General features: G+C 36.4%; 1 protein-coding gene across 1 annotated transcript in view; it reads left to right on the top strand.

The window, feature by feature from the left end:
• Nucleotides 1-14056, top strand: part of LOC114196665 (N-heparan sulfate sulfotransferase 4) — a 256389-nt gene that overhangs the window by 209415 nt on the left and 32918 nt on the right. The window contains exon 7 of the mRNA XM_028087396.2: nucleotides 8983-9165. Within this exon, the coding sequence (XP_027943197.1) occupies nucleotides 8983-9165 (183 nt within the window). The remainder of the gene's footprint in view (nucleotides 1-8982; nucleotides 9166-14056) is intronic.

Below are 14056 nucleotides of genomic sequence, written 5' to 3' on the forward strand. Positions count from 1 at the left end.
AATGTAATTTAGCAATTCATCATATCCTGTTAAATGCCAGCTCTTTTCAGGGTTTTAGGATAGTGTTTTGTTTTTCACCTCACGTCTTTAGAATATGGGGAATAATTAGAAACCAGTTAAGTCACTCCACATTTTCTATTAGCAAAAGAAGTCTATGTTACCAAGAACTCATTTTTTATTTAATGAATATTTGTTGTGCACCTAGTATGTGCCAGGCATCTTACAGAACACTGACAATACAGCAGCAGTAGCGTGGCTGGGCTCAAGGAGCTTACATTCTATCATGCGAGTGAGGGAAGCAACAATAAACAACGAAACAAATCCATAATCTGTCAGTGTCCTGGAGGGCAAGGAGATGGGGAGAGGGTTGGGGGTGTTCTTTGATTTAGAGTGTGAATGAGTAAGGCAAAGAAACATCAGTTTATTGCACTATAACCCTTGAGTAGTGTCTGTTTCTAAAATCTACTCATTGCACTTCTTGAAATGAAACAAAGGATTCCATTTAACAATCTCCCCCATACTGATTTTTAACTGCAGCTGTCAGAGGTGATTCAGGAGGATAAGACTTGCATTTATTAAGAAATAACATGAAGACTACAAAAGAACTTTATGTATTAGGTATTAAACTTGGTAATTTTTACTTTGTATACATGTATCCAGCATTTTTTGGTTTAACTGGAAAACATGTTAGTTATCATAAACATGGTATATTTACAGTTGATTTCACCAGAACAAAGAAATACCAAATTTACTTAAAAATATATTATCTCTGAGATAGAAATGAAATAATTTAAAATTGTATTTGATATGTTAACTATCCTATAAGTTACTTTAATTGAATATGCATGATGATATCTTTCATATGTTTTTTATTTTAAAAAATGTTTCAGCATACCCCAATCCATCGAGCATCACATAGACCTGTAAACTAAGTTACTGTTTTCCTTTTCAGTAGAGAAGTCTGAGATTCAGGGAACTTAATTGGTACAACGAGGCAGAGATAGTCCTCATACCCAGGCATTCTGGTTCCAGATTTCATGTTGGTACTGCCCCACTGTAGGAAGACCAAACCAACGTGAGTTATACCAGCAACCCAAAATCATTTTCTATATTTTCCTACTTACGCGATAAATAAAGACTCCAATGATAATATTTTAATCACTATCTGTTATTTTTTACATTGTTTGATTGGCATTATTTTCTTCATTAAACCTGCTCCAAATTAAAAACAAAGGTCTAATTTTTTTCACACACCCAAGCAAGTCTTCCTTTTAATAGACAAAGGTATGGGATGTTAAAACATCAACTAAAAGAATAATAATTAATTATTAGTGCCTGTGGTGGTGCACCTTTTACATGAAACCACACTGAAAGTCATATAGAGCAAGAGCCTCCTTTACTTAGGGAAGTAGCCTGAGTAGGAGAATCAATAGTTGAAGTTTGAATCTGTGGATATTTAAAGACATGAACTAAATCATTCTTAGTAGCTTAAAATTTTCCCCCCTGTCCATCTGACCTAAAGGTGGTAAGACATGTTTGATTTGGGAGCTTTTCTGTGCTTCTCTTTCCTTCCTTCCTTCCTCCCTCCCTACTTCCCTCTTTTCCTTCCTTCCTTCCTCCCTCCCTTCCTTCCTCCCTCCCTTCTTTCCTTCCTCCTTCTCTCCCTTCCTCCCTTTCTTCCTTCCTTCTTTTCTTCTTTTCCTTCTACTCTTCTTTCTCTTTCTAAGAATAGTTCTTAGACAGGCCTGTTAAAATCAAATGTGTTTCTTTAAGATTGGAAGATTAGAGTTACTTTCTAGTTCTATAACACATTTCCATTAAGAAACATCTTAATCTTCCCAAATGAGATAACAATTTCTCTCTTCAGTTTATATTATCTTGAAATGTTCAGAGTCAATTATCAGTTGAAATGTACATGTGTGTAGAGATGTAGATATTGAAATATTGACTTTTATTTTGTCCATTTCTAAAAAATATATAAAAATATGTAGATGAAGTGTTATTGGACCAATTCTAGGAAAAATATACAATGAAATGTTGTTAGTTTTAACCTAAGATTATTACAAATAAAATCTACCAGGTAATTAAAATGATAAAAAGAGAGAGAGCAGGAAATACAAGGAAGTTAGATGAACTTGTTGCCAAAGCCTTTGGCAGAACCTTATGTGGGAAAGAGCACTGATTCTGAATTCACATGCCCTAACTTTGAGCACTGGATTTTCTGGGAGTCCCTGTATAACCTCACAAGGAACACTGGAACCCTTTGGTCCTTGTTTCCTTTTTTCTTAAACTGGATAGTTTTTTAGTACCTAATCAAGCAATACAACAAAAGAGAACCTAGGACCATATGGCAAAGTTATACAAATATATTAACACTATGATTCAACAACATAGTGTGTTAAAAAAAGATGAACCACTGACCAATTATTCAGTAATGTGTTGCATTTTTAAAAAATAAAGTGGTATATCTCAATAGTGAATTCCAAGCTAACGATGGTCTTTTAGATTGAGTGGCAGAATAATATATTAAGTTCAAGTAAATAGTCCTTACTTTTGGTATCTGAGAACATAGATGTAAACATTTACCAAGTTATTAGTTGCCCAGGACTTAAAAGGTATTATTTGGGGTGTCTATAATTACTATATCCTGTGTGGGGGTATTTTTTTGTGTGTCGTGTGTGTTTAAATCTAGAAGTATTAAGATTCACATTGGTAATGTCTGACACTCACAGTCTGACACTGAGTATCTCCTGTGTGGTTCCGGCCTATATCCAAAATAAAATAAAGACACAAATTGCTTTTTATAGGAAAAATATGAGTAGAATGCCAAAGCCCATCAGATGGGTGGTCAGGGATGTCTTCCCCTGTATTCCATCTATCTTCACATTTTATAAGAACTAAAAGCCTAATCAATAATTTAACAAGCTAATGGGGCATATTTTTAAACACAATGGAATCATTCTGAAAAGGGGCACACCGGCAGGACCACAGAAGCAAAGATGGAAACTAACTGCCAATATTGAATGCTTATCTTGAAAAGTACTATGCTGTGGCATGAGCATAGGGCATGCTGCCCTAAAAAGGGGTGTATCTCTTGTTCTGCGAAGCTATCGTTTCTTTCTGTATTTGTTATAATAATGTATTTTTTCTGATGAACATGTATCTGACTACTTTGTAAATGATTTGCTTTTCAAAAGTACTATAAAGCACAGAACTAATATCCAAATACTTAATGTCTGCTTCATGTAAAAATGTATGCTCTGAAAAATGATTTGAAATTCTAATTTAAGATACTGTATTCAGTATTCTGGCTATGGATATTAACATCCACACAATTTACCATGACATTCTGTTTGTCATAGAAGTAGGAAAAGCAAAGAAGCTCTTCTGGTGTTGGAAGTCTGAAAATATTTTGACTCAATTCAGAGGAGGCTGTTGCTTCATTTTATGAATAAAAATTAGGCCTTTGTGTTTTTATTTCATTTTTCTCTTTTTTCTTTCTCCATTATTTTCGATGTTAGTGACTTCATAAGAGGCAAAGTAAAATGCTATACAAAATAATAAATTGTATAATTTGCAACTAAACACTCAGGAGGATAACCACTTGCTCACATTTATATAGCGCTTTTCCATTTGTCACTATGACAGTCCTTCTGCCCATATTTAAGGATTATCCATAGAGTTCAATTATTTTTCTCCAATTCCTTATTATCAAGATTTATATATTACTGTATTTAAATCCTCCCTTTCACTTGGACTATAGTTACATCATTAAGTGGATTTATTTCACAGGTAATGATCTTCTCAGATTTGGTGGAAGCATATTGTGTCTAGCATTCAGAAAAGCTGTTTTGTTTCTAATGAATAATTAGATTATGAGAGTGCCTTCAAGTTTGGTTTTCAGCTTTACACCAGATAAAAGGAAGTGATTAGACTCATTTCATGCTGGTTATAAGGGAGTTAAGAATGTCCCGAGTTGAGGGAGGGACTTAGGCGGAAGTATGGAAAATAATGGAAAGGCAGCCCAGAGGCTGCTTGATGACAGAAGCCAAGGCTCCCAGACCTCAGGGACTCCCTGGGAGACCTGCCACAGTCAGCCTACAGACACTAGCACTTGATATCTTATTCTCAAACTCATTCATTGAACATGATGTCCTTGCCTGTCTTGTTGGCATGAGTGAATCAATGTGCATCTCTGAGCCGCAATAGTGTGAGGTACTGTGCGTTGCATCTCTAACCATTTGCACCCATGGAGGACCGTCATACCTTTTCCAGGTGATGCTTTGGGGAGTTTTGAGCAAGAGTATTCTTACTATATAAGTAAGAAAATAACACTCAAAATAAATAAATAAAAAGGGCAGGATAAGCAGAGGGACATGCACGGTCATGTAAAAAATAGGAGCAATATATCACCAGCCTGTGAAAAATTAATTTGCTGCTCTTTCATATTGCACATTCTTTGACTTCCCTTCTTTATACTTCAAACTACAGCGATTCTTAATTTGTCTTAATCTCCCTACACTCTCCGAATAGGTTTTGTTTTTTAAGCAAGTCATTTGTCCAGCAATGCTAAAGCTAAAATGTTGTCTGCACAGTAGATGCTTTTAGCAAGTCAGATATGCACAGTTAAGCTGCGCCTGCAGAATTTTTCTTCTTAAAGTGCAGCCAATTGACCATGTACCAGCACTAATTTGTTTCTAACCAGTAAGGCAGGTAAACAGGTTGCCCCGTACAACAGTGACGGCAACCATCATGGCCAGGGCGCTCCTTCTGTTCTCAGCCGAGGGACATTTAAATGCAGAAGCAGGACTCAGCTTAGAACCACACAACGTCTCCAGACTCTGCTTCCCTCGAAAGGCAGACTTTTTTTCCATTTGCCCAGCATTAAGTTTGATACTTCCATTTAGAAAACAAAGCTTGTTCTCCTAAGGAAATTCTGCATAAATGACTTAAAACTAGTCTGGGACGAAAATCTTTTAAAGACATTATGCTAATACCCTAATGAAATGATAATATACATCTGCCCATAATATAAAAATAACCTTTTTTTAAGAGACTCTCCTTTTTTTTAAGATTTTATTTATTTATTTGAGAGAAAGAGAGAATGAGAGATAGAAAGCACAAGAGGGAAGAGGGTCAGAGGGAGAAGCAGACTCCCTGCTGAGCAGGAAGCTCAACGTGGGACTCGATCCCAAGACTCCAGGATCATGACCTGAGCCGAAGGCAGTCGCTTAACCAACTGAGCCACCCAGGCACCCAAAAATCATCTTTACAGTACTCTCCAAGTAGTATTTTTATTTATAATTTCGTCAGATTTTAGACATTCACAGGTGCCTTAAAGTTTCATCTTAAAATAATAATAGTAGAGGGCAGGTGGTAGATTTCTAGGACATTATTATATTTCTTCAGGCATTTAGCCGGCAGCTTGGTTTTTCATAATAATTTCAGTCCTGAGAAACTATAATTATCCTGAAGCACACTGCTTATACTGTCTTATTTCTTAATTACAGTAGTGACATGAGATAAATGCATACTTATTGGGATCAAATGCACATTATTTTGTGGTGATTATAAAGAAGTTCTCATGACAACAATTGCAATTATATGGTCATCAACTACTGATACTATGTTATGTTCTAGAAACTCTGTAATTAAGTCCTGCCAAGAGGACACTTCCTATTTGGTGGGGGGGGGGGGTGCGGTGGCGGGAAGCTTAGAGGGAGAGAAGTTAGCCAATGTAAAAATTACTGAGAGACATAGATACCCCGAGCCTGTTCAAATGATTCTACATGAATCTCAAGTAACAACATTGTATCAACAAACATTTGGGGAATCTGATTTAAATTTCTATCTAAACAAGCTATATAAAGAATCTTCTTTAAAATAACCTTTCTCTTTTCTGACCTTTAGAATAAAAAGCTTTGAATACACCCCACGGGGGAAAAATGGACTGGAAATATGATAGGAGTGATACTGCCTTCAAAGATAAATCTGCAGGCAATCAGTAATATTCTTTCAAATACTACAATTCATCGTTTTAAAGATTTTTTTTAAGATTGTATTTGTTTATTTGACAGAGAGATAGAGAGAGAGCACAAGTAGGCAGAGAGGCAGGCAGAGGGAGAGGGAGAAGCAGGCTCTCCGCTGAGCAGGGAACCTGATGCGGGGCTCGAGCCCAGGACCCTGGGATCATGACCTGAGCTGAAGGCAGCCACTTAACCAACTGAGCCACCCAGGTGCCCCTAATTCATCGTTTTAAAAGTTTTCATGTAAGATTCCAAAAATAATTTATCTTCTGTTATTCCAATTTAAAAGAAAAGAAAAAACTTTAAGTTACCAAGATATTACATAGATTTTCCACTTTTTTCTATAGACAGATGTCTTTGCCTTTTTTTTTTTCCCCAAGAAAGTCAGAAGGAAAAAAAAATGTTGGATGTCAAACTCTATGTATTAAACTCTTTGGGTGAAGGTGTCAGGTATATCATGTGTCAGATTTGGGAATCAAATGGCCTGGGTTTTAAATTCTGCTCTGCCATTGACTAGATGTGGGACTTGGACAAGTTACTTAACTTTGCCTCTGTCTCTTCATCTGTAAAAAGGGACAATGACTGTATCTACCTCATAAGAATTATCTGTTAAAGTATTTAATCTTTTTGTATATATAAAGGGCTTAGATTCATGCCTTGCACATAGTAAGCACCATATCTTTATTATTATTATTATTATGGTATTATTTTTTAATTATTTTATGTAATACAGGGATATGAAGAACAATGGGCCAAGCTCCCCCACTCTCCTTCCCACCTTCATCTACTGTGAGGAGTATCTCTAATCATTTTAATTGGCTTTCCTCAGAGAATTTTCTTCAGCATTCTAATATAGCACATTGAAAGAGAATATTTTATTTCCAAAGTAAAAAGGGCATTCAATGAACCTGATATCTTTAACTTATAAGTTACTCCGGCAATACTTTGCCAGCCTATTGTTTGTTTTATTTTGTTTTTTAAATTCTGGAACAAGCCAATGCCTTATTATTTTTAACACCAAAGGTATCCTCTTTGGACATTTACAGTTATCCAATGACATGTTAGATCTTGGGCACAATAGTTCTGCAATGTATAATCTTTATTGCGTGGCTAGCATTCTAACCAGGTTGCAATGACATGATATTGGAATGGTTACTGCAAACCCGTTTTTATTTTCACAATAGTTCAAACAACCCAAATAAGCACACCAAGAAACGTAAACCCTTAAAAAAAGAGGCAGTAAGCATCCATAAAAAAATTAGCCGTGCAACACTTGACTTTCTATATACTGACCTGTGGATATTATTTTCTGGTTAACATCACATAGTGTATTTGTTTTAATGTTATTATTTCTGACATTCTCTTACCGCTACTTTTCCAATGAAGTTAATAAAATAATTATATATTAACTTCTCTGAAATATTTATAGTTCTAAATAATAAGTAATAAAATGAATTTTTGAGATACATGCAAATATAATGAGATTGAGGAACAAGTACAAATACTGTGTATGGTAGAAAATTATTAATTCCCTTTTTATGACTTGCACTAGTCATCTCTACATGCAATCTCTACAGTTTGGATCAAGAATATACAAATTCTCCTTCATTTAATATTTTAATATTCCAACTGCAATCTCTGATGGATTGTATATCAGATTATATCTGTAATCATATTCAAAATTTTTGTTGTTTCCAGAGCAATCAACCTAGATTTTACTTTTTCTTAGTCTTTGATCTACAAAAATACAATACCAAAATGCTATGATATTTTTAGAGTTAATATAGAAATAAGAAGTATTGCAAAAGGATTAATAAGTATAGAGAAGTTTTTTGGCTAAGTGCAATCAGTTTCAATGCAAACATTAACAATTTCTTTATTGCAGTAACTCTTCATTAGACCTTTGAGTCTAATTCCAATTTGAATCTAATTCTAATTCAATCTATACACATACCTAAACCAGTAAAAATCTGTAACAATTGTTTTGTTTTAGAACTAGTCTAATTCTGGTTCTTCACTAGCCTGGAAGTTATTAGGTTATTGGGTTTGACTACAATAGGGAAAAACTGATATGGAAATTAACACTATATTTTTAATGAACAGTGAGGAGGAAAAGAAAAACGCAATTTCAATTTCCATTTTAAGAGTGAGTTTAAGAGTGATTTTAAAATAGAAATCAAATGTGTGGCTTTCCGCTTGTGTTAGCTGTGCAAACTGCCATAAGAAGATACCACAGACGGGGTGGTTTAACCAACAGACATTTATTTTCTCACAGTTTTGGGTGCTAGAAGTCCATGACTGAGGTGCCAGCAAATTTAGCTTCCTTCTGGCTGTGATAGAGGGACGGAGGGAGATGGGGGTAGAAGAGGAGAGGGAAGAACACAGAGAGCGAGGGAGGGAGAGAGAGGGGAAGTGAGGGAGGGAAAGGAGAAGAGAGGGAGGGAGCAAGGGAGAGGGAGAGAGAGAGAGAGAATAAGCGCAGGTATTTCTTCCTCTTATAAGAGCTCAAGACCTATCAGGGTGCCTGAGTGGCTCAGGTCATGAACCCAGGGTCCTGGGATCCAGCCCCGTGTAGAACTCCCTGCTCAGCTTCCCAGCTTCCCCCTCTCGATCTGCTGCTCCCCCTGCTTGTGTGCTCTCTCTCACTCTATCAAATAAATAAATAAAATCTTTAAAAAAAAAGACCTATCAGGACTAGGGCCCTGCCCTTATGAACTTGTTTCACCATAATTACCTTCCTATAAATCTAATCTTCAAAAAGTCACATTGGATACTGTGGTTTCAACATATATATTTGGGAGGAACACAATTCAGTTTATAACACCACCTCAAATGATGATCACACCTCTCAAGAAATTCCAAGGTTAAGTGAGGTCCTGCCTGGAGCTTCTGTGCTACTTCTGAACTTAAGTATGTTATATTTTATGGTCATTTTTATTTATCTTTTATCTTTCAGATCAGCATTTTCATGACCCATTTGTCGAACTATGGGAATGACCGCCTAGGGTTATATACCTTCATGAACTTGGCCAACTTCGTGCAGAGCTGGACCAACCTGAAATTGCAAACTCTGCCCCCAGTGCAACTAGCACACAAGTACTTTGAGCTCTTCCCTGAGCAGAAAGACCCTCTCTGGCAGGTAACGCTAAACCTTCCGTCATGTAGTGGAAGGAAAGAAACCAGTGCCTAATTTGTATTAGGAACTCTGTTGGAAGTATTAAAACTGACATTTAGCCCAAACTTTTTTATTCAATAGTTTCATTCACTTCTATAACATTTTTTGTTTTATGGATTAAGTGTATTTTTTGTTTTTCTGGAGTTTGGTTGATTGGTTGGTTCCGAATTTTTGCTTTGAGGAGGCTGTTTTATTGTTGGTGTCTTCTCGGTGTTAATCATTTTGACTCTCAGTGTGAGCACTAACTGGCAGTAAAATGGTTAGGCACTGGGTATCTAGGGAGATAGAAACCAAGAGCAGTCATAATCTAAGACCCTATAACTAAACCCTGATATGTATGTATAAACACAGATAGTATAAATAAAAAGGGAAAAGCAATTTTTACCACATGCTTATACAGATTCTGTCTTTAATATGTCTCCATATTTCTTTTTTTTAATATTTATTTATTTTTTTATTTGACAGAGCGAGACAGGGAACACAAGCAGGGGGAGTAGGAGAGGGCGAAGCCGGCTTCCCGCAGAACAGGGAGCCCAATGTGGGGCTCCATCCCAGGACCCCAGGATCATGACCTGAGCCAAAGGCAGACACTAGGGGCCCCTCCATATTTCTTTTAAATCTAACTAATCTTTCACTAGGACCAGATCTATCGGTAAAAGAAAAATTGTCAGTTTTAGGATTGCTTTTACAAATAATTCAACTTCATGTGGGAGCCACTCAGCCTCCATGTATGAAAATGTAAACTATCTGCTTCTTAGCAGTTATCTAGGAAAATGCTACCTCCCACGTTCTTGGTTCTTTATGCATTACGTTACACTGACCCACACAGTCAATAAGCTGACTGCAGAGAGCAGAGCACGTAGGGCCCTGCTAAGCGGCTGGTAGAGGGGTAGCATCATCATTACTGAGAAATCACTGTGAAACTGACTTTTTACCATCCATCCTCTCTCTCTATCTCCTCAAGACTATGTGTTTCTCTTTTTTTTTTAAGATTTATTTATTTATTTGAGAGAGCGAGAATGAGAGAGAGAGAGAGTACATGAGAGGGGGGAGGGTCAGAGGGAGAAGCAGGCTCCCTGCTGAGCAGGGAGCCTGATGTGGGACTCGATCCCGGGACTCCGGGATCATGACCTGAGCCGAAGGTAGTCGCTTAACCAACTGAGCCACCCAGGCGCCCCTATGTGTTTCTCTTTATTCCATAATCCACAATACATGTATAGACTCTGTGTTTATGCAGTCAGGAATTCATCGAACATATGTTTCTTAAGCATCCACTATGTGTAAGGCAAGGCTGGTTGCTCTAGAGAATGCAAAGAATAAAACACAGTGTTTTCTCTCAAAGTCAGTGAAGGGTTTCCTTGTTACTTTGATTCACTAGTATGTATTTCAGAATGTGCTTTAAAACTGACTGCTACAGTGAGTCATACTTTATTCTGATGATTTATTCAGGAACTCTCCACTATTTGTGTTTATATTGAACTACACATTCTAATTCTTTCATCCTTCTAATAAGTTGCTTGATTATCTGTATGTCTGGTGTATAAGTTAGACAGATAAATAGATAAAGATATAATTATTGGGGCACCTGGGTGACTCAGTCGTTAAGCGTCTGCCTTCGGCTCAGGTCATGATCCCGGGGTCCTGGGATCGAGCCCCGCATCGGGCTCCCTGCTCCACAGGAAGCCTGCTTCTCCCTCTCCCACTTCCCCTGCTTGTGTTCCCTCTCTCTCTGTGTCTCTCTCTGTCAAATAGATAGAATCTTTAAAAAAAAAAAAGATATAATTATTAGGGTGTATATAATACCAAATAGCTGCTGCATTTCATAAAGGCAAAGCATAAATAGCGTTATTCAAAAGTGCTCACACATTTATAGAATTGATAAATCATTGATAGTAAATCAATTCTTTTCTCACACGTGTTTATTTATGAGATATCTATAACTCACGGTATGGTAACAATAAAAAGTAGCCAACTTAACAAAGGTTGCAAACAGTTAACATATAGAAAATAAGTCAATAGCCGCAAGCTCTAATCTTCCTTTTCCTTTAGAGGCAGAATTTTTTTTTAGATGAAGGATTTATATCTCTTACTATTGTGTGAGTTTTTTTTAATTAAGAATTGTATCTATTGATATAGGTTCAATATCAGTGACACTGTTCCTTTTGGTAAGGAATGAATATAATCAAAGATACACCAGTTCTGAAGCACCTGGTGCTCAGTTGGTTAAGCATCTGACTCTTGATTTCAGCTCAGGTCATGATCTCGGGGTTGTGAGACTGAGCCCCGGGTCAGGCTCTGTCTGCACTTGGTGTGGAGACTGCTTAAGAGTCTCTCTTTTCTTCTCCCTCTGTCCTTCCTTTCTTTCCCTCCCCCTTAAAAAAAAAAAAAAAGATACACCAGCTCCAATATGATTGGTCAATTTGATGATTCTAAATATTGATTGAATTTTTGTTATGTATGAAATACCGTGTTAGTTGATTGGGGGTGTAAATGAAAATTAGAAACAGAAAATAGAACTATTTCTTAGAAAACTATATTATTTTGAAGACATAAGAACATAAATATATACAAAACATTTGTAAGTGCTGACAATTAATATTGAATAGCATCATAGAGTTAATTCTTAGGTAGTTCTTAATAAATGATAAAATTAATCAGAAAAGGCTTCGGAGAGTTCACAAATGTTTGTTATTGCTGTTGTCATTTGTATGTTTAGCAATTTTAATATATCCTATCAAAATCGTTTATTATAAACATATTTAAATAACATTGAAGAGTAAATATTTACTAAAAGAATCCCATTTTATCAAGTGAATTACATGGTTTCTTTGGACTGAAAAATAAATTTGCAAGCATTTCTCATTAACTAAAGTGCCATGTATTCTAAAATATGTTTAAAAAGGAAAACAAGAAATAGAAAGCAGAAGAGCAGTTAAGTTCAAGAGGGAATTATTCAGGTACGTGAGATTTTGAGAACAGTTGACCTATTGAAGCAAATCTGATAAACTTCGCCAGTGAGACTGCAAATGGTTAAGTAGAGATAAAGTGCATGATGCTGTCTGAGTCCCTTTCCCTGAGTTATCTCTTCTTTCCATATTCATATGTATAATGATAAACAAAGCAGCTGTAAGCATTATCATCATGTTCTTTAAACAATATGAATTTAATTTTACAAAAAAAAACATATGAGCACAACCAGCACTAATTAAGTGTTTTGTAGCCCACTCATCACAGGCCTACAGAGTTAGGATAGATTAATATTATGTGTCTGTCATCGTTACACATTCTCAAAATTGAGGTACTTTTTTGTGTTTCAAAGCATGCCTTCTTATTTAGTGTATTTCACTTTTAAAAAAGTACATCAACTGTTATTTTTCTCTAGATTTTTAATTCACACATTTTTATTACTACAAATAAAAATAAAACATGAAGAATGATGATCTTCACATCTATTTAGTTTCCTTTGGTTCTTTATGTAAATTTTCATTAGCACCAACTACCATGTCTATGAAACTGCTTTGTCACCTAATTAAAAAGTGCAATATGAGTATCTATCAATGGACATCATGGGAAGAACAACACAGAATGTGTCTGTGCTCCCTTCACTGGAAGCTGCTTCTTTCAAAGCTGCTAAATGTGAGAATATATGCTGAGGACACACATGGAACTATATCCCTCGAGTTTATTCTCCTCAGCGTAGTCCCAAGTGTGTAAGATTCTTAAAAGTATTCTCACGGGTTCCTGTTAATTCATACCCCTTTTTGTTTTGGGAGAATAATTACTATGAAGCATGGAAGAATAGGATTTCCTTTTTTTTTCTTTTTTTTTTTAACTCTCATTATAGAAACTAAAACCACAACATGGAGGCATTTAGAAGGTCAGAAACTTGCACATTTGTTAATCGATGCTTTTAAGCTCTCAAGCTGTCAGGTTAGCTCAGCCTCAATCTTCACTCAGTCACTCCAGACTCTCACTATCAACAAACACGACAAGCATGATGTGGATTCCTGCTTGCCCGCATGACCAAGGGAATGCTCAAAGAGCAGCAGGGTCTGTCTCTCTCTCCATGCCAGTATCCCCAGGATTAAAGAAGTAGGAAAGAAAATCACAGGGTGAAAGGTTATCACCCTTGTTGACTCTGGCTATGAAATCATCCAACTCCGGCTTACGGATCATGAGATCTGAACAGCTGTGACATAAACAAATCAGAAGTTCCAGTGACATACACTCTGTAGGTTCTATTACTATATGCCTGTTGAAGGAATAAATGAATTCCGACCCAGAGACTTATAGATTGTAAGAGTAGGAGAAATTAGGGACATCTAGCCCAATCTATTCAGTTTAGAGAAGACACAGTGACACCCAGTGAGGTGAAATATCTTGTCCTAAGTCACTTGGATTACTAGGGACAGGTCAGCAGTAAAGCTCGGGTTCTCTTATTCCTACTCCAGTGTAGTTCCGACCACACCAAGATGGTGGTTTTACATTTAGAAAAATAAATCTGCTTCTATCTTCGACTCTCTCTGTAAGATGGAATTTCAGGCATACATTGTTACTTTAGAAGAATCTGGTGGTTTATTCAGTGTGAATTTATTTGACCTACACTTTTGAAGTACCTACGTAATAGAAAGGTCTTTGCTTTCACAGAACTTACAAACCATAATAGCTCCTGGTTATGTGAACAAAATGACATTATGAATTTGTATTCATATTTATTCCTTTCTTTTCCACTCCATACCTTATTTATGACTCTACTCTTGCACTTACTGTGTGGTCTTGCAGACGCTTACGCCTGTCATACACCAGCTCATGCAAACCTTAAGGGGTGAGACTAGGTTCATACAGCTTTGTAACC

The sequence above is a fragment of the Eumetopias jubatus genome, unplaced genomic scaffold (assembly GCF_037043125.1).
Source record: "Eumetopias jubatus isolate StellerSeaLion01/CBP00866 unplaced genomic scaffold, mEumJub1_p1.0 scaffold_2, whole genome shotgun sequence".
Classification (NCBI taxonomy): domain Eukaryota; kingdom Metazoa; phylum Chordata; class Mammalia; order Carnivora; family Otariidae; genus Eumetopias; species Eumetopias jubatus.